At 41.6% G+C, this 21,038-nt stretch overlaps 2 protein-coding genes across 7 annotated transcripts in view; one reads left to right on the top strand and one right to left on the bottom strand.

Annotated features, from left to right (window-relative positions):
• Nucleotides 1-12,125: 12,125 nt before the first annotated feature.
• Nucleotides 12,126-14,000, top strand: LOC120572894 (Fc receptor-like B). The gene is made up of 4 exons (XM_039822408.1): nucleotides 12,126-12,351; nucleotides 12,569-12,604; nucleotides 13,157-13,420; nucleotides 13,500-14,000. The coding sequence occupies exons 1-4, from the start codon at nucleotides 12,321-12,323 to the stop codon at nucleotides 13,793-13,795; spliced, it is 627 nt and encodes a 208-aa protein (XP_039678342.1). The 5' UTR covers nucleotides 12,126-12,320; the 3' UTR covers nucleotides 13,796-14,000.
• A 3,997-nt stretch (nucleotides 14,001-17,997) lies between these two features.
• The window catches only part of LOC120572833 (Fc receptor-like protein 5), a 19,467-nt gene continuing 16,426 nt past the window's right edge, over nucleotides 17,998-21,038 (bottom strand). For 3 of the 6 annotated variants that reach the window (XM_039822308.1, XM_039822309.1, XM_039822313.1), the window contains 5 exons: nucleotides 20,894-21,038; nucleotides 20,572-20,814; nucleotides 20,317-20,352; nucleotides 18,735-18,878; nucleotides 17,999-18,636 (listed from right to left, as the gene is read on the bottom strand). The exon at nucleotides 20,894-21,038 is cut by the window's right edge and continues 122 nt beyond it. In XM_039822308.1, coding sequence (XP_039678242.1) covers nucleotides 18,524-18,636; nucleotides 18,735-18,878; nucleotides 20,317-20,352; nucleotides 20,572-20,814; nucleotides 20,894-21,038 — 681 coding nt within the window. In that variant the 3' untranslated portion in view covers nucleotides 17,999-18,523. Of the gene's footprint in view, nucleotides 18,637-18,734; nucleotides 18,910-20,316; nucleotides 20,353-20,571; nucleotides 20,815-20,893 lie in introns of all 6 variants that reach the window. The other 3 variants (XM_039822312.1, XM_039822311.1, XM_039822310.1) reach the window with 2 other exon arrangements.

The following is a 21,038-nucleotide window of genomic DNA, read 5'->3' as shown; positions in this document are numbered from 1 at the left end:
TGGTGATGCTGTCTGTGTGTTTCCAGTCAGATGGACCATACCGCTGTTTGTTGTGGTTTAGCTGTGGCTCACAGAGTGTGACATCCTCTGCCTGTCTTTAGTGGTGTTTTTTCTACAGAAAACTAGGTCACCGCAATTAAACTGAGCTTCGAAACTCGTGTGTTTGGTGAAGAGTTTAACCCAAAGGGTTAAAGGAGATCGAAGACGTTTCGTCTCTCATCTGAAAGACTTCTTCAGTTATGACCGAACGGTCATTGTCAAAATCATCAAAGCCACTTTGTTAGTTGGTGCTCCTGGCATCTAAAACTGTCCAGTTAACTCTTCCCTGGATAGCTATGACTCAGGTGACAGAGCACAGTTACAGATATCAGCATGTGTCCTCAAATTACTTACATTTTTGGAATGAATTAAAAGATATAATCTTCATTAAGAGTATTCTATCACAATCAACAACGTTCATCTCTCTGATTATAAACTAAGACAAGAGACCAACTGTACTGTATTAACTGCAGGAGGGGACACCACACGGCTGCTGCACCCCCCCCCCCCCCTCCAAAAAGAGGAAATGGTGGTTTTAGCTGCTCTGAGTCAAACATTCAAAGTGCTTGATGTCACATCACCAACAGGTACGATGGCACAAACATCTCTGCAATGGCTGATCTGTAAGTACACTCTGTTCTGTCATCATGTTGTTAGCTTCATTGTTTAAAACATTCAGAAAAGGTTGTCACTTAACGCTGACAAAACCTTTAAGAGCAGGAAGAGACAACAGCTGCAGAGAAACCGTACGTCAGAGGTTATTGGACGGAGCTGCAGCGTGTTAGAAAAGCAGAATAAACTGGTGTTAAAGCTGGAAGACGCTGACAGTATTTAGTGTGGACTCCATCTTCTCTGAGCTCACAGTTGTTCTGTCTGTCTGCAGTAAAAGCTCAAACTAACCTGAGGTCCATTTCTCTTCAGTTCTGACCTCACTGCTGAGCAGCACAACAAACCAAGGTCAGTATAAACTCTGAGAACACTTTATATTAAAGTACACAGAGTTGCTCAAAAATAACAGCATAAAAAGTTCAACATGCCATGTGTCAGTTTATAGAGATGTACAGGTTATATTCCCATTCAGTGGAAGAAGAACAAAGTGAGCACAAGTAGAAATATCTTCTCCTACAAAGTCAAACTGCCACGTTTCCAAAATCTACAGGATCAGGGTTTTATGAGGATTTAAATACCTGTCAGACAGATCTTCAACTGAACAAAGTAACATGCTGCATTGACAAAAGCTGCAGTTCTGTTAACATGATGCATCAAATTGGTGCAGTCTTTGGTCTGCAAGTTAATTACCCATTTTGTCTGTTTTTTTTGTCCTGACGTGTATCAAAATTATACATGAGACATCACATTTATCACATAATTTAGGACACAAACTTTTTGAAACAAGTTTGGGTTTCTCGGGGTCATTTAGTGTTTTCTAAACCCTCCTCCCTCCAGCGTCTCTGACTATGTGAGTCTCAGCAGTTCTCAGTTCTTCAGCTGGACATCTGTCTCGCTGAGCTGTGAAGAGGACGACAGCTCTGCTGGATGGACTCTGAGGAGGAACACGAGTGATAAAACAAGGATTATCTATCATCTATTTCAGGGCACAAGTTTTACTCTTAAACTACACCTTTTATGGCCGATGCTCCTAATAGATTCTTACATTCCAGGCTCCAGTTCCTCTGTGTGACACTTATGCCCATTCTAAGCTAGGTTTTACTGTGAGACCATATCATCTTAAACTGACTGGTCTCTAGAAACTCCTTAGAATAGATAAGATACATTCAAACATCTGCATGCACACATACCAAACCTATCAATCATGATCCAAGGAAACATGCTGGGCGGAAAAAGAACACAAGGACACCCACCCCCGCCGGTCTCGTCGAACGCTGCAACTCCTCACTCCCTAACTATAGACTTTAAATGAAGAGGAGAGTTTTAAGTTTACTCTTAAAAGTGGTGACGGTGTCTGGCCCCCTAACCCAGACTGGGAGCTGGTTCCACAGGAGAGGAGCCTGGTAGCTGAAGGCTCTGGCTCCCATTCTACTTTTAGAGACTCTAGATACCACCAGTAACTCTGCATTCTGGGAGCGCAGTGCTCTAGTGGGACAATAAGGTACTAAGAGCTCCTCAAGATATGAAGGTGCTTGACCATTTAGAGCTTTGTAGGTCAGAAGAAGGATTTTAAATTCAATCCTGGATTTTACAGGAAGCCAGTGCAGAGAAGCTAATACAGGAGAAATATGATCTCTTTTCTTAGTTCTTGTCAGAACACGCGCTGCAGCATTCTGGATCAGCTGGAGAGTCTTAAGGGACTTATTTGTCTCTAACAGAACACTTCAGCTGATCAATTATCTACATTTTCTTTCTAACCTGCTCTGACTGTAGGAAATAGCCTACCTGTTGCCACGGTGACGACCCAGTCTACCCAGGCTGAGGAGGGATTGGATGATGAATATGAGAATGACATCACCGCTGTCACCAGAGAGCATCACTTCTGAACTGATCTGAAAAGAAGCTGAAATCTCCGTAGATCAGAAACAATTCCCTGTCTTGATATTATTATTATAATATATATTATTATTATACCTGGTGGTGTTCTGTCCGTACTGCATCTCCACTTTCATCATGGTGTCTTTATATCAATGCAGGGCCACAGGTAACTCTCTCAACTCACCTGGTGCTGATGGTTGACAGTTGTCTCTAACAGAACTCTTCAGCCTATAAATTATCTACATTTTCTTTCTAAACTGATAGGAAAATTCCTGTCTGTTGTCGTGGTGATGACCTCGTCCACCCAGGCTGAGGAGGGATTGGATGATGAATATGAGAATGACATCACCGCTGTCACCAGAGAGCATCACTTCTGAACTGATCTGAAAAGAAGCTGAAATCTCCGTAGATCAGAATCAGTTCCCTGTCTTGATATAATTATGATTTAAACATATTCAATATGAAGTCATTGCTTTAAGTTTGAATTGCTCCTTAACTGCCAGCCACAGCTATCTCTGTAATCCTCAATATTTTATATTTTAACAATAAAGCTTTTTTTTCTGTAGTTTTTCATGAAATTGACCTGCGTTGCTTTCTGTCTTTTACAGGGTTTGTATTTCAGTTCTCAGTTCAGTCAGTGTCTTTAACATCAGCTCCCTATCACTGCTGAGAGTGGGAATGAGACGCTCATTAAAAAAATGTGTTTGGATGAAAGCATCAGATCAGTTGAGTCAGACAGACAGCACAGCACCTTCTCTTTCTTTACACATGCTCAGTTCAGCTCACAGTTCACTCTGTTGGCTCGCTCTTTAAATTATGTTTTTCATCTTAAAGGGATATGCCACCGTTTGTTGAATTAGGGCTTGCAAACCTGGGAGTCAAGTTGGATGGTCGTTTAAAACTCGTTGCTCAGATTGGTGCAGTGGTGAAGACCAGCTTTTTCCAGCTTAGGCAACTGGCTAAAGTGAAACCGGTTCTATCGCGACATGATTTTGAAATTTTAATTCATGCCTTTATTACTACTCGTTTAGATTATTGCAATGCACTCTATACTGGCAGTAGCAAATCAAATATGGCACGATTACAATTGGTTCAAAATGCAGCTGCTCGTCTTTTAACTGGAACTCGAACATTTGATCATATTACACCTATCCTCCAATCTCTCCACTGGCTTCCTGTGCATTTTCGCACAGATTTAAAAATTATTTTATTTGTTTTTAAATGTCTGCATGATTTGGCCCCCAAGTATTTGTCCAATTTGATTGTACCCTATACCCCCTCTCGTTTGCTCCGGTCGGCGGACTAGGCACCACTGGTCATCCCTAACGTAAATCCAGGGGTGATCGTGCATTTACGGTGGCAGCTCCAAGACTCTGGAATGAACTGCCTTTGCACATCAGATTGACCGAGTCTCTTCCCGTTTTTAAATCTCGCAGGGCTCTCAAGTTTTGAACACAGTTCAGAGTGAGATTTTGGCGGCAGGGGTTTGGGTGGGACGGAGTCTGATCTGATAAATGACATTTAAATTCGTACAAATAATTTTTATCTTATTTAATTCAGTATTTCTTTGTGTGTGTGTGTGTGTGTGTGTGTGCGCGCGCGCAATAATTAATACTATGCACTGTCTGGATAAAATATAATGAAATAGCCTAGGCCAAAGGTTTTCACAATGGGGGCCAGGAGGTTGAGCAGTAAAAATAAAAGGAAAGAAAAAACTAAAAATATTCCAAATTATTATGGGTACTGTTATAAAAGTATTATGGGTAGGCCTATTATAAAATGGCTATCTTTATAAAAAAAATATAAAACTGTCAGAGTAGCCCTGCAGCCGATTCAACATGTAGCTATAATAATAATAATAATAATAATATTAATAATAATAATAGGCGTGAAAGATACCCAGTGTTTCCTCTACGTTGATTTCTGCCGCCACAGTATCAGAAATAGGGCAGACGCACAACAGGGTTTCCGCTATGTAGCTACGTGTAGTATATAAAATCATAATTACACGACTCTACAGAGCCGTGTGCTCTACTGAACTCATAGATATATACACCTATGTACTGAACTCAAGCCAACTGTCATCCGCTCTCTCTCCCCTCAGCTAGAACAGTGACAGGACATCATCACTCGCCAAGTCATTGCAACCAGATAAACAACAGGCCGAGTACACGCGAGTACACTTGTCACTCCATCTCAGGCAAAGTCACAAACAGCGACGAAAGCCGCAACTTGAAATCCGCACTCACTCAGCTGGTGTGTGGCAGGCACTAGCGGCGCCAGGATTTTGATTGTAGGTGGGCCTTCAGAAAACTGGATGGGCCAGTTAAAATAAGCCAAAACATTTTTTATTCAGGTTCCCCCTGCTTACAGACAGCCAGACACTAATAACGTTATATTAAGACACTACTTGCCTTGCTGGTGTGAGGGGGTGGCTACGGGAGGACTTGATGGGGAGAGGGCGGCCGAGCAGGATGGTAACTCGTCACTTGTAACCGTGTTACTTAAAATGTCCTCCTCCTGCTCCTCGGAGTGTGTCACTACCCAAAATGAGTAGAGTGCAGCTTTGAGTTGCGCATGCTCAGATTTAAACGGTTTACGGCATAACGTGTCATACCCGATGTTAGCCGAGTCAGACCGGCTTTGGTCGAGTGCAAATGTGAGTTGCGCATGGTCAGATTTAAACTGTTTACGGCATAACGTGTCTTACTGAAATTTGTGAAATCTGTAAAATATTAAACTTTTCTCTTTACGTACAATAACAGAAGATGGAAATCATTTCTAAAACGTTTTAGCTATCTATGATTGTTTGGTTGCTAACGTTAGCTCAAAACGCCATTAAAGTGACAGTCTTTGTGTCTGATTGCTAACTTGTAGCTAGCAGTCATTTCAAAAACGTTTTAGCTGTCTATGATTGCTAGATTGCTAACGTTAGCTCAAAACGCCATTCAAGTGACAGCCGATGTTGTGTTTGATTGCTAACTTGTAGCTAGCAGTCATTTCAAAAACGTTTTAGTTATTTATGATTGTTTGACTGCTAATGTTAGCTAAAAATGCCATTAGCATCTAGTAGGCTAGCTACTTGATTGCTAACGTTAGCTAAAAACGCCGTTAGCATCTAGTAGGCTACTTGATTGTTAACGTTAGCTCAAACCGCCGTTAGCATCTTGTAGACTACTTGTTGCAAAGTGACGCATGCGCAACTCACATCTGCACTCGTCGCAAAGTGACGCATGCGCAACTCAAAGCTGCACTCTACTCATTTTGGGTAGTGACAGAGTGTTTCCTGCTGAATTTAAATGAAAATAAGTTGCTTTGCTTCGCTTTGCGTATAATATTAGCTAATAGCTCCAGTCTGTGTCTGTCTCATTGAGCTTGGTTGAAAAACTTGCGCGCAACGTCATTCATTTCATTGGATCAGTTGCTGGGGACGATGCAGCCTGTGGGCGGGGCTTAAGAGTCCACACGAGGGGTAGAAGCCGCTGATTGGCTGAGAAGCTTTCACTCAAAGCTCTCCTCGGGCTGCTTATTGGATGAACTGCTAGATGGGTCAAAATGGGCGGGCCCGGACCTAAAATGACCAATGGTAGCGCCGCGGGTGGTGGCAGGGCCTTCTGAACTCTATGGGGAACTCACTTGATTCCTCTACCTGTTCCACTGTTTAAAAAATAGCGGCGCAAATTGGTGGGCGTTATCCTGGTTATTTCTCTGCGTGAGAAATACAAGGTGTGGCGTGTGGCGTGTCAGCGTGTGAACGGGATGAAATGCGTGTGTCTCACGCCCAATGCGTGAGACTTGAGAGCCCTGATCTCGTCTTAAAACTCATTTATTTTCTTTGGCTTTTAACTCAGTTTGAGGGATGATTTTTGAGGTTGTTCTTCTTTTTTGAATTTTTTGTATTGCTATTTTATTGTGCTATTGTGCCACTACTATATGTTATTGCTTATTTTAGATTGTGTTCAGCACTTTGGTCAACCATGTCGTTTTTAAAGTGCTTTATAAATAAAGGTGGATTGGATTGGATTATCACGGTCTACCCTGGCTGTACATAGGTGGGCCAACGCATTTTTTGTCTCAGTGCAAGTAATTAAGTTGGTTTTTTGTCTTTTGTTGGCTCACTTTTACTCACAACATGCTAACCGGCAACATAGGATTCCATTCACTACGCTAAGCTAACTAGCAGCGGCGCTGCCGGTGTTGCACCGGACTAAAACGATGCATGCACAAAAATGCGTTGGCCCACCTATCGACAGCCAGGGTAGACCGTGATAAGCCCTATTTCTACAAACGGCGGTGTGTCCCTTTAACTTTTTAATTAATTCATCACTGAATTACAGAAAATATGAAGAGTATTTGAATATTATATTCAAGTAAAATTTGGTAAAAATTAACTTAGGTCAGTCAAAAAGTACAATGTCAGAGCCATAGAGAGACGGAGTTGAGAGACACTTTGATCTTTCTAGCGGTGACATGGTTCATGCCTGTATAGTTGCAAAACACACCGTGCTGTCATGTTCTTTCATGGGACTGACAGCAGCGATTGAGATATTGAATGGTAAATATAAATGAAAACACATAACCAAATACTTGTTTGACTGTTATTGCATTATTGAATATTTGTAAATATCAGTGGTAGGGTGACAACTGAAAGCCAGACAGCGTTTTGTTGAACTCACCTGTCTGAAACGTGAAGTGGAGGATCATCCATCAGCATTTTAGCATTTAGCATGTTAGCCATAACCAGCGTGCACCTGTTGGTGAAGTAACATGGCAGTAGGTGTGTTTGATTTGCGTCACTTAGCTGATGATACTTACACATTTTTACTGAAGGAACATTTTTGATGCAGGACTTAAACTTGTTACAGAGTATGTTCACAGTCTGGTATTAGTACTTTTACTGAAGTATCTGAATACTTCTTCCAGCGCTGATAATGATGATAATGACTGCGTGTGAGAAACACAAAGACACACACAGAGGACTTGTTGGACAATGTCCAAGTGTAAGAGGACAAATATGCAGTGTGTGTCTTTGTGTTTCTCCCTGCGGTGGCTGGAGCACAGGCGTGGTGTGTGTGTGTGTGTGTGTGGGGGGTTGTTTAGTACATTTGGCTCTTTGCTGAGATTCATATTAATCTTATCAACAGATTCTTAGGAAGCAGTATTCTCAATTCTTTTGTGATGTGTCAGCTGACATTAGTACTTCAACATAAAATAAAACAGGTGATCCTAGGCTTGTTGTGCTCTAGCTACCTCAACCATTCCAAATATAAACCAGCTGGCCAACATACCTGGATCAGCTGACACTGTCATCGGTGTCGGTGAGCTGCGTTCAAACAGAAACTTAGCATATTAGCTCTCTAGACTGAAGCTGGCTAAACTCCCAGGCTAGTGTGGTTCAGCCAACTTTGACTGTTACAACCAGTAGTAGTGTAGAGTGGATTTCTCTATTTATGACTTACTTGACTTAATTAATTATTCAAGGACACCAAAATGGCGATATAGTTTAAAGAATAGAACATTCCAGAATAATGAAACCACTTCCTGTCTGATGAACAAGTCCTACACAGCAACAGACAAATCCTGCTCATTGTGCCTTAACTCATAATCTGTCATAACAGAGAGAGCACAGTCATATTTAATCTAACATTTAGGATGGCTGCATTCCACTCTGGTATAAATGTAGGATAGCTTTTACAGATATGAAACATCTTATTATTATGAATACCACAAACAAGAAGACATTTAAAATTACTATGCACATCCAAAATACTTTTTAAAGGTCCCTTCCTAAATACTGTTCATGATACGGTTCAAGGAATTGTTCAAAAAAATAATCGCAAAAAAGTGTAGAAATAAAGAGTAAAAAAAAAGCACCGGAAAAGTTTGGAAAAAAAGTGTTTAAGGCATCCAAAATACTTTTTAAAGTACTTTCCAAAATACTGTTCATTGTACTGTTCAATAACTTGTTTAAAGTACTCCCATTAGTTTCAGATTCATTTCACACAGCTGAGCTGAACTGCTTTTATTCTCATTAAAAAAAACAACACTTAAAAACAGACAGGACTCCGTCTTCTGTTACACAACTTTATTGACACTCAAAACAACTTTACACTTCTAGAAGAAACACTATCAACAGGATTGACCACAAAACAATATAGGCTATATATCTGCATGTATAAAAGCCTGTTGTGTTTCCATGAACTTCATATGGTTTACATATTTCTAAGTCACAACACACATTTTACATTTCAAACAGGATGTTGTTTCTGTTAAAACAGCTGTTAGAAATATACTGCAGTACACAGTCAGATCACAAACCTACTTTTTATATTTATGTGAGAACAGATATTCTTATTCTGGAAAGCTAAAGGTAGATATTTGAATGTATTGAATGGAATCACTCTTAGTCTGACCCTCCTCTGGGACCAACTCATCATGGGAGACCCTACAGGAGCTCAGAGCTCCAGATGATACAGATCCCAGACTCTACGGGTACACAAACCCCTCCACCGCGGTAAGGTGGTGATTCACAGAGGGGAAGTAATACAACCTTTTCAGGTTCTATTACCAAAATAAAAGTACCAGAACCCAAAACGATTTTAGGTTCTGTTACTTTAAAAAAAAATAGGTGGGGTTAATGGAGCATATTAGGCTTTTTCAGACCCAACAGACCTCACACCCACAGAAATAATGAAAATCTGATGGTGATATACATCAATCATGTTTGATAAACTAGACATGACTTGAACAGCTCTCCGGGTTGTCAGATGAACTGAACGGCAATGCTTCATCATCAGCAGGCGGTCCTGATCTCTTGTTCTTACGTCTTTTATATATCAGGACACCAACCACTGAAACAAGAATCAATCCAACTGGAACACCTGCTTCCAGTCCAATGATGAGGCCTACAGGAGAGGAGTTTCCATCCTCAGGGTCATCATTCATTGAGTTTTCATCCTTGGAGTGTCCGCTGTTTGAACCTGAAGATGAATAAAACATATGAGTCAGTAAATGTGTGGATAGAGGAGCAGCCTTCATCCTCTCTGATGTTAGAAACTGCAGCTACAACCTGATACTCAGAAAAACTCACTGAGAGAGACTCACTCACCTGCTGGCTCTGTAACCTGCAGACGGATGATTCTGATTGGCTTAGAGTCAGTAATTGCTTCGTTTTTGTTACTGAAACCACCTGGTACAACTCGACACTCGTATGTTCCAGCGTCGTGTCTGCTCACATTCTTCAGAATTAAAGACACGTCTCCGTCCTTCAGATCTCTGTCCACCAGCTCCACCCTGTCCTTAAAGGATGGATGCTGGTAGGCTGGATCCAAGTGACCATCGCTGCAATAGAGGACGTACTCTTCCAGGTCAGGTCTGGTCCACTCTACAGCTCTGATGGAGGAATGAGCAGCCTCACATGGCAGAGTGGCATCATCTCCAGGATCAACTGTTACCCCAGTCAGGTCTGAAAAACAATAATAGACAATAATAATAATCAATAATAAATAATAAAAAGTCATTTTATTTCAAAAGGCCTCCACAGGTGTGACACGGCAGGTTTTACATTTGAATAAAAGGTAAAGCCTCAAACAGAGACTCTGTCACTCCCTCCCTCTCTGTCTCATCCCTCTCTCTCTCTCCTTCTCTCCCATCCTCTCTCTCTCTCTCTCTCTCTCTGTCTCCCCCTCTGTCTCCTCCCTCCCTCTCTCTCCTCCCTTCTCTCAACCCTTTTTATAACTGCTCAGTTTGAAACAGTGTTCTTTATATTTTAAAGTAACTAAAAAGTTCAACACAACAAGACATACAAAAGTTCGACAAAACACAAACCCAATATTGAAGAAAACGCATTTACTTGTTACACAGCATTGCGCACTGAGTCAGGATAACGAAGGGAGAGAACGGCTGAAAGGAGGAAACAGGAAGCGCTAACGGAGCTAAAGGCTAACGATGACGACTTAGCTCCTTGACTAACTCACATTTACTGGGCCGGGCGACCTGGCTTGAGAGCAACAACCTGTTTACATTCCCTTGCCATGAAATACAGAAGCCAAACAATCTTTGTTACAATATATCAATATATTTGATCAAGTTATTGATTTTTTAGTAAGTAGCCGTGTAATAAACAAGATAATGGAGAGCAATCCGGTTGTCCCTGGTCCAACACATTCTCACACCCAACTCGTAAAATAAGGACGTTCGGTCAGGAGCCTTTCTCGTTCTTATTTGACGTTAAAAGTCTCCTTTAGCGTCTCATGTAAACATGCTTGGTCGCCACTATTGCCGTCCCTTTTTCGGAGAAAAACAACGGGGAAAGGACGCCTCAAAAGCCGGGAAACACACCGCGGGTGAAGCGCGACAATAACGGAATCGCGGAGGTTAGGTTTAGGAGAAAAACAACGGGGAAAGGACGCCTCAAAAGCCGGGAAACACACGCCGGAGACGGGGAAACAAAACGCCACACGCGGGGCACGAACCCAAGTCTCCTGAGTGAAAGTCCGGTGTTTTACCCAACCACCGTCCTTACATACCACTCGCTAAATCTCATCCAACTGCGGCTCTCCCCAGTACGTTACACAAATACGCCTAAGGGTGCCTTTTTCGTCGCATCTGACGCTGAAGGACACTGACCAAACGTACTTATTTTACGAGTTCGGAATGAGAACGGGTTGCCCTGGTCATGACCAGATCGCTCTACATTATCCCTCGGATACTTCATGTACTTACATGTAAAACAGCCCCTACATTATTCATAAACTTCACAAAACCTGAAACTGTCTGTGTTTTAAACACAATCATCATAACAACAAAGGTCAGAAAATAAAGTCTACATAAATCTTTTCACATTAAAAGCTGATATTTACCAGGAGCTGCTTCAGACAGGATGAGCAACAGGAGCAGAAATGGAAATCAGGACTTTGCACACTTTCCTCTTGTGGTGGAAACGTCTGGAAGGCACCGCCCCCTGTACAACTTGTTAGACCTGATTTGTATTCAAGAGCTGCCGTGAATCATCAACTAATCATTCAGAGCAGCAACAGACTGTAGATCCAACACGTAGGTCGTAGATCCGACCAGGCAATCTGATTGGTCAACTAGACATTTAGAAAGTGCTCAAATCAGCATGACAGCACACCCAGAGCCATTTGAGCACGCCATGCTCACCACTTTAAATATTACTCCGCCATTTCCTTTAAATTGGTGAAATTGGTTTCCCCTCCACACTATGAACATATATGAACCTCTCTACAGTGCACGTGGCCCTCTGCTGAGCAGAGAACAGGGGAGGCTGCTATCTGTAGGTCGACAGAAATGGAGACAGACCAATGAAGGAACATGAAAAGCATGGTGTGCGTATACTCAACCCATATCAACTGCTTGGTCCAGGAGGTACCAGGTTCCAGTACACCAGACAACGCAGGCCCGTCTTGAACTCCTGGTTGAGTTTATCTGATTTCTCATTGGTTTGAGAGTAGTAACCGGACAATAGGCTGACTGACGGCCCTTGAGACTACCAGGGAGTACGTCATTGTATTATTTACATTCAGCTGTCAGTCATTTTACATCCCAACATCTTCATTTAGTTTTTCTTGTCCCTACTCCATGTTATGGTTCACTGCCCTATTTTAAAAGTGAATATATCTGCTTCATGGCAACTAAACACAACTTGTTTTCTCATAGTGTGTGCAGAGGAAACCACAACACTGAGCCACAGTCACAGAGGAAGGAGGAGGGTTCATGTGATGCTATGACTATGAAGTGAACAAAGTGTAGACATCATTTCACCAACTGTTAGGATGGAGGACACATCTCTACTGCGGCTACTCTGTAAGTAAACTCTTTGTGCATGTTCTAAGAACATCAGCTGAAAGAAATACAAGATAAAATGTTTTTGTTTTGCTAAAAATGCTTCCTAATGTACTTATAAGTTTTATGAGAAGAAATGATGCGAGTCATTTTGAAAGGTTGTGTAAATGGTTTTGCAGACAGTTTTTAGCATGTTATGGTAAAAGGTCAAACTAACCTGAGGTCCATTTCTCTTCAGTTCTGACCTCACTGCTGAGCTGCACAACAAACCAAGGTCAGTAAACATTTTGTCTAGATAGAACAGTTAGGCCCCGATCAAAACAAAGCGTGTTTGTTGCAGGACGCTTAGAGCAGAATAGCTGATAAATAATTTGTAGATTTTTGAGCAGTTTATTATTGAGAAGCCAGAGGCCTCATTTATCAAAGCATGTGTAGAACAATGATACATCTCACCTACATCTACATCTGCTGGCTCGTACCCACTAATTCACATACAGAAACTCCCCCACAATACCAAATATAGTTAACCACATCCCTTAGAAAAACTCTGAGTAGCTTCAATGTAGAGATACTTGTTGTGGGCAAAAGTAGACAACAAGAAAGATGAAGATAAAAAGCATAACACACAATAAGGCTGAGATACTGAAGCATCCCACGATCATAAATTATTGCAAGTGTAAAGAGAGGATATGATTGTCTCAGAGAATCAATGTGAAGCATCAGAGTTCCCCTCACATTTTGTCCTCTACACAAACTGTAGCCAAAGGCACTGATTGTCCATCAACTAGTTTTTTAACTACTACTTCCTCTTCCCTCCTCCCTCTAGTCTCTCTGACTGTGAGTCCCAGCAGCTCTCAGATGTTTGAAGGACAGCCTGTCTCTCTGAGATGTGAGGAGGACGACAGCTCTGCTGGATGGACTCTGAGGAGGAACACAACCAGAGAAACCAGGACTCAGTGTGGAGATGGATGGGGAAGACCTGCTGGTTCTTCCTGTAACATCAGCTACATGGTCCCACGGTACAGTGGAGTTTACTGGTGTGAGTCCAGAGAGGGAGCAACCAGTAACAGCATCACCATCACTGTCACTGGTAAGATCAGACTGTGGAGTCAGTATTGATGAAGCTGTGTGTGAATGGATGACATGCTGTAGTTTGTCTCTGTGTTGAGGTGGACCAGTGATCCTGCAGAGTCCTGTCCTCCCTGTGATGGAGGGAGAAGACCTCACTCTGACCTGTAAAACAAAGACGTCCTCCAACCTCCCAGCTGGTTTCTATAAAGATGGCTCCTTCATCAGGACTGAGCCTGCAGGTCACATGACCATCCACCATGTTAACAGGTCTGATGAAGGCCTCTACAAGTGCAACATCAGCAGGGTTGGAGAGTCTCCACCCAGCTGGGTCTCTGTCACAGGTGAGGAGGTAACTTTTGATTTCAGGAGTTCATTCATCCAGATATTCACCTGACAGCTGATTCTCTCTACAGAGAAACCAAAGACCACAAGCCAATCTCCGAGCTCTCTGCCGCCCTTAACCTCAGACCCCCTCCACCTTGTGATCAGACTGGTCGTCCACCTGGTGGTGTTCTGTCCGTACTGCATCTCCACTTTCATCATGGTGTCTTTCTATCGACAGAGGGCAACAGGTAACACTGTGAATCATTCACTGACCTTACAATCAATAAATCAATTAATGCAACCCGTTCTTACTCCCAGTTCGTCTACATACTGACACTTGGTCAGTGACTCTCAGCTTCTTTCTATCCGGTGCCAATTTTGATACCTCAGTTTTGATGCGGGTTCCTTAATGATACTTATTTTGATACCATATGTTTTACAATCCATTTCAGCATCAACAAAAATACATGAAACACAAAGCCTTTATTTTCTACCCTAATTGTGAATCAAAACAGTTATCAAAATTTGAAAATTCTGGTAATACTGCTCATTCAGAGTAAATTAATAAGACTGGTTGTGCTTTTGGATAGGGGTGCGCCAGTCAGATACTCAGGATTGGTATCAATCTCAACTTTAAAAATTTACAGAAAAAGAGAAACCTTTTTGCCACAACATGAACATATTATAAATAATTCATAAATTAAATAAATGACATTGTGTACAGGCTAATATTGAACTAACTAAAATGCAAAGGAATGTAAAGAACAAACACTTTTTAGTGCAAAATGCATAATGACACAAACCTTTAACAATAAACATGGTGACTGCCATGTTGTCAACATTGAACTAATGAAGAACCAACTTAAGTGCAAAGGAATGTAATTGAATTGCCTTGTTGCTGAAAGGTGCTGTAGAAGTAAAGTTGCCTTTCCTTACAACCTCAACCACATCAGTCAGTCATCAGGGCATAGAAACCACTGTTGTGCCTTCTTGTCTCAGAGAAAGTGTAAAACAACAGCACCACGACCGCTTTCGGCTCACCATTAATATCATCTGTCCGTGTGAAGTTTTGAAAAACTCTAACCACACTTGAAACCACTTCATCAGCATTGCCGTGACTCACTGTAACTTCAACAAGTTTACTCCGTCCGAACCTCTCTGTGTGTGTGTGTGTGTGTGTGTCGGTCGGAGCTCTGCTCTCTGTCAATATGCAGAGTGGATGGATAAGCTTGCGCTTATGCGCTCAGACGCTTTTGGAACCAAAATTTGGCAAAGAAAGATAAATAATTTTTCGATACTCGTAGGATCTGGATATTTTTTTCGGTGCGATAAAAGTATCGGCGTTCGGTTCCCAGCCCTACTCTCAGCATCTGATAACGACACACAAGGCTTCCTATAGCGTCTGTATGGGACAGGCAGAGCAGCAGCTCAACCACGGAGCTGACCGAAAATCTAGACACACGTTAGGGTGGTGGATCGGTCAAACAAACACAGGACTTTCGCCCAGTAGTCAGTTTCCCGTTACACAACCTTTTCCTAACCCTAACTTAGAGTTTTTACCCAGCATGTTGAAAACCGACGCCGGTCCCGACCCAGAGCGTCGAATATTTCCATGGATGGGATTACATTGAAATTAGTTTAAAGTCTAGAGTCTGAGATGCTATAGACTTTACCTTTATTCTTTTACCAAGAATCTGTTTTTGACAAACTGAGAGTGTCACTAAATCAATCAATATCACACTATTGGGGGTTGAGTTGTCTCTAACACAACTCTACATTTTCATTTCTTTCTAACCTGCTCCGACTGTAGGAAGTGGCCTGCCCGTCTCCGTGGTGATGACCCCGCCCACCCAGGCTGAGGAGGGATTGGATGATGACTATGATGACGTCATCACCGCTGCCACCACAGAGCATCACTTCTGAATTGACCTGAAAAGAAGCTCAAAGGTCCATGGATCAGAAACAGCTCTCATGTTCTCCAGTTCACCCGGCCGTCTTCAATTCCCGTGCCTGTCTTGATATAATTCAAACATATTCAATATGAAATCATTGCTTTGAGTTTGAATTGCTCCTTTACTGTTAGCCAAAGCCATTTCTGTAATCCTGAATATTTTAAGTAAAGTTTGTTTCCATAGTTTTCCTAAAGTCTCTGTTGTTCTGGAGTCAGATTCATATTGTGATGCTGTCTGTGTGTTTATATATATATATATATATATATATATATATATATATATATATACACACACAATTTTTACGTCCCTCAGCAGGAAGGAAGCAGTGTGTTTCCATGGCGAGGACGATGTTAACTTTATTTGATATACTGTAGCATCTTTTACAGACAAAGTCACAAAGTGCTTCACATGATAAACATTTGTAAAAATACAGTATAATCTGACCAAAAATAAGCAAGGAAAAAAGGGAAATAATGATTGAAGGACCAAAGAAAATCATTTCAACAATTAAAACCCAAAGTTTACAAACAAGAGTCAAAAGCGAATTTAAACAAGTGTGTCTTCAGCTGCTTTTTAAAAGCTTCAACAGAGACTGCAGAACGTAAGACAGTAGGAAGGGCGTTCCACAGGTTTGGAGCCAATGCTTCAAAGGAACGGTCACCTTTAGTCTTTAAACGAGTGCACGGGACCACCAGAAATCCTTGGTTAGAAGACCTGAGGGACCTGTTAGTAGTTTACGGATGGAGCAGGTCAGAGATATAAACAGGTGCCAGACCATGCAAAATTTTATAAACCAGAACAAAAACTTTAACTTGATTGGAAGCTAACATGAGTATAAATTTGAGTGATGTGCGACATCCTGCTGGACCTGGTCAACAGCCTAGCCGTAGAGTTTTGGACTAGTTGTAGACGGTCCTGGGACGACTTAATAAGACAATTGAAAATGGATTTGCAGTAATCAAACCAGGATGATATGAATCCATGAATGATCATCTCATGCTCAGAATGGAAACAGCCGTAAATTTGGCAATGTTTCTTAATTAAAACAAACATGTGTGGGTCAGTGATTTGATATGATGATCAAAATACATGTTATGACGAGGGAGTGGACCGAGCGTATGAAGATGTCATAGCAGACGTCACCACTGAGCATCATTTCTAAACTCTCTCTTTGATGTTGTGTATGTCTTTTTCTATATTTTTCTATTGTTGTCTTTTGTATACTGGATTCACTCAGTAAAACAGGACTGTTTGCTGTCCTGACTGCTAAGTGGTGGAAGAAGTTCCCCTTATCAACATCAGGACGGCTGAAAGTCTACACATCTTCCACCGCAGGTTGAAAACACATCTCTTCAGACGGCATCCTGGCTATGGAGATAATGGTTATATATATAAAATAATGCACTTACATGTGGCTCTTTGTAGTATTTAAAGTTAATGTACATGTTCTTTGTGATTCCTGCTGTTCTGAGTTTGAGGCGTCATGGTTGAATGCACTAAATGCTTGCTCTTGGGGGAATTACTAGAATTGTTGGGTCTTTGTAAACAATAGAGTGTGGTCTAGACCTACTCTATCTGTAAAGTGTCTATAGCTAACTCTTATGATTTGATACTATAAATAAAATTGAATTGAATAGAATTGAACTTATTGGACGTTGCTTTGGATAAAAGTGCCAGATAAATGTGATGTAATGTAAAACATTTTGTACATAAAGTTTAAAGTTTAAGTTACTGTTGTCACAGTGGCTGGTTGTTAATTGTTGCTTTCATATGTTTCCTTTCATTATCTTGATTGTTTTGTAACTTCAAGGCCTGGACAGGGAAAAACGGCAGTTTTATTAAGTATAATGAAAGATGAACATTTAGTCCTGGGGCGACCCCAAGTGGTAGAATCAGAAATGACACCATGTGTTTGTGCAGGTTTGGATTTAAAATGCAGAGACAGCAACAGGCAGGAAACAGGAACTACAGAACAAACTATTTATTCACCAACAAGGAATACAAATTGTAAAAAAAATCTGAAAACAGAAAGAGGCTGAACACAAGGAGCAACACACAGAGAAAGAACTTAAAGAACAGACACAAGCAGAGCTACACGGTCACATAACAAGCACAGAAAACTCCAAATACCACAATGAGTGAATCATAGAACATGAAACAGCAAACCCCCAAAACATAAAATCATCTAGAGACTTAAACAGGTGCAGTAGGTAAGACTTATAAAACTAACTTTCTGTCATATTTGCTGAAACTGACCCTATGTTTGAGTAGAACTACTACTTCTAGTAACACCTCCTACAGCCTGTAGTGCGATTTGCAAAAGCCACCACTCCCTGTTTAGATGCACCAATCAGGGCCAGGGGGGGGGGTGTCTAACTGCGTGTCAATCACTGCTCATACACACGCATTCATTCTCCCTTGTGGTGGGAGGGGCTTAGGAGAAAGTTTGGGGCTTTAGTGGAAAGAGGGGAGGGACGGAGAAGTGTTTGATGTTACATTTTTTGACTAAGTCCTGGATCTTCACAATCCTACCTACCGCACCTTTAAAGGGATGGATTTCAAACGTTCCAAAAGTTACAAGAGTCCAACTGGATCTGGGTGGACGGAACGGGTCCGAAGGGGGGACTCGAAGGTAAATATTTGGGAAACTGAAGAACAGTGGAATAGGCAGGGACTGAGCAAAATACATTTCGCATACGGCCTAGGGACTGGTGGTCATGAAGGGCTTCCTGTTGTAACAGTGGAGAATCTGAGTCGCTGGGCAGCTAGAATTCAGGAGGCGATATGTATCTGATGTACAGAGACATTATGGACTCTATACATTTGAGCTTATTTTTAAGATCAGTTCAGAACTGATATTCGGTGGTGACAGCAGTCATGACATCATCATAGTCGTCATCCATTCCCTCCTCAGTACGGGTGGGCGGGGTCATTACCATGACAACAGGCAGGAATTTCCCTATCAGGTTAGAACGAAAATGTAGATAATTGATCAGCTGAAGAGTTCTGTTAGAGACAACTGTCAACCATCAGCACCAGGTGAGTTGAGAGAGTTACCTGTGGTCCTGCGTCGATATAAACACACCATGATGAAAGTGGAGATGCAGTACGGACAGAACACCACCAGGTGGTAGACCAGTCTGGACACAAGGAGGTAGCGTGGCAGAGAGCTCAAAGAAGCTCTTGTTGTCTTTGGTTTCTCTGTAGAGAGAATCAGCTGTCAGGTGAATATCTGGATTGGGGGAGGGGTTCAACAAAAGTGTTGAAAAAGAAGACCAAAACATTGAATATTTTTATTAAATATTTGACCCAGAAAAAACTAAAAGTTGGTTGTTAGTCTCCGGGAAGACAACATGTATCACACACACACACACACACACACACAAACACACACTCACTCACAGATAACACGTATCCAGACTAAACTTTGACAGTCATGATTATCCATTAAATCACAACTATTTGTCGAAATACTTCATAAATTTATCATTTTTTAACCTCAAATTAGGTATTATTCAATTTAACGGAGTGTCTATTTGCACCCCCGGTACGAATAGCCTCGGCCACACAGCTGAGCTATTTACACCCTGTGACGTAACAACAAAAAAACGTTGCTCGCGTGCACCGAAATCATGGCGGACGTTCATCTTCCATGACTGCAGAAACTGGCATATTAGGGAAGTTTTATTTCTAAAGTTTATAACAATTGAATTTCTAGCGGAAAATGGGTACTACAGTTGCGCTTTCTGTCTTCAGTGAAAGCATACAACCGTTAGTTTGTTAGTTAGTACCAATTTTTTTGTATACAGTATGGTTACCTAGCAACCGAGGCTTGAAGAAACCAAGTGGTAAACAGTTGTTCACCTTTCTGAAAGAACTGCTAGGTGAGTGGTTAGTTTGCTTACCTTTGGTATGGTGGTTTGGAGTTTGATTCTGCTGTGAGGTGATCTTATTTTTTTTATTTTGGATTGGATGGATTTGGATTGGATAAAGTCAGGACCCGCAAACGCATTGATATTTGTACCAGACGGGGTATTAATAAAACACAGCATAGCATTCATTTCTAATTGCACCAGGGTACAAATAGCATACACTTCGAATTGTACCAGGGGTATAAATAGCCTCACCCTTAATTTAATTGAGGTTAATTGATCATGAATTTAAAAAAAAAAAAGGTCTAAAACTAGAGTTCATAAGTTGGTGTTAGTCTTGAATATGGTGGTAGTAAAAAACAAAAAGGTACAGAGAAAAAAGACAAAAACCTTCAAAAAAGCATCTTAAATAGGGTTCATTTTCTGCTTTTACTGTAGAGGAAAACAAGTTGCATGGTCGACGGGAAGACAACACGAGGTTTAAGTGTGAAGAGGGAACTTTAGAAAAGAGAAGCTGTGTGGTTTATTACATCACAAACTTTAAGTAGATTAGTTCTCTGCATCTGACTATAGAAAGGGGAACATATCATCTCTGCTGGCTGTAAACCTTGTATGTTCAAACTCGTTGCTTTTCAGGAAATTAACAAAATGCTCATTTGAAAACATTTTGTTGAGCTAATGAAGTCAGACAAAATCAACCCGTCCCTGTTTGAATATTTGTAACCCTGTGTACTTTAATATAAAGTGTTCTCAGAGTTTATACTGACCTTGGTTTGTTGTGCTGCTCAGCAGTGAGGTCAGAACTGAAGAGAAATGGACCTCAGGTTAGTTTGAGCTTTTACTGCAACAACTGTGAGCTCAGAGAAGATGGAGTCCACACTAAATACTCTCAGCGTCTTCCAGCTTTAATACCAGTTTATTCTGCTTTTCTAACACGCTGCAGCTCCGTCCAATAAGCTCTGATGTTAACCATTTGAATATCAGGATGAATGAACTCCTGAAATCAAAGCTAACCTCCTCACCTGTGACAGAGACCCAGCTGGGTGGAGACTCTCCAACACTGCTGATGTTGCACTTGTAGAGGCCTTCATCAGACCTGGAAACATGGTGGATGGTCATGTGACCTGCAGGCTCAGTCCTGATGAAGGAGCCATCTTTATAGAAACCAGCTGGGAGGTTGGAGGACCTCTTCGTTTTACAGGTCAGAGTGAGGTCTTCTCCCTCCATCACAGGGAGGACAGGACTCTGCAGGATCACTGGTCCACCTCAACACAGAGACAAACTACAGCATGTCATCCATTCACACACAGCTTCATCAATACTGACTCCACAGTCTGATCTTACCAGTGACAGTGATGTTGATGCTGTTACTGGTTGCTCCCTCTCTGGACTCACACCAGTAAACTCCACTGTCCCCTGGGACCATGTAGCTGATTTTACAGGAAGAACCAGCAGGTTTTCCTCCCCAGTCGACACACTTCCTGGTCCC

This window comes from Perca fluviatilis, chromosome 14, assembly GCF_010015445.1.
Source record: "Perca fluviatilis chromosome 14, GENO_Pfluv_1.0, whole genome shotgun sequence".
Lineage (NCBI taxonomy): Eukaryota > Metazoa > Chordata > Actinopteri > Perciformes > Percidae > Perca > Perca fluviatilis.
This window is presented reverse-complemented; position numbering and strand designations above follow the sequence as displayed.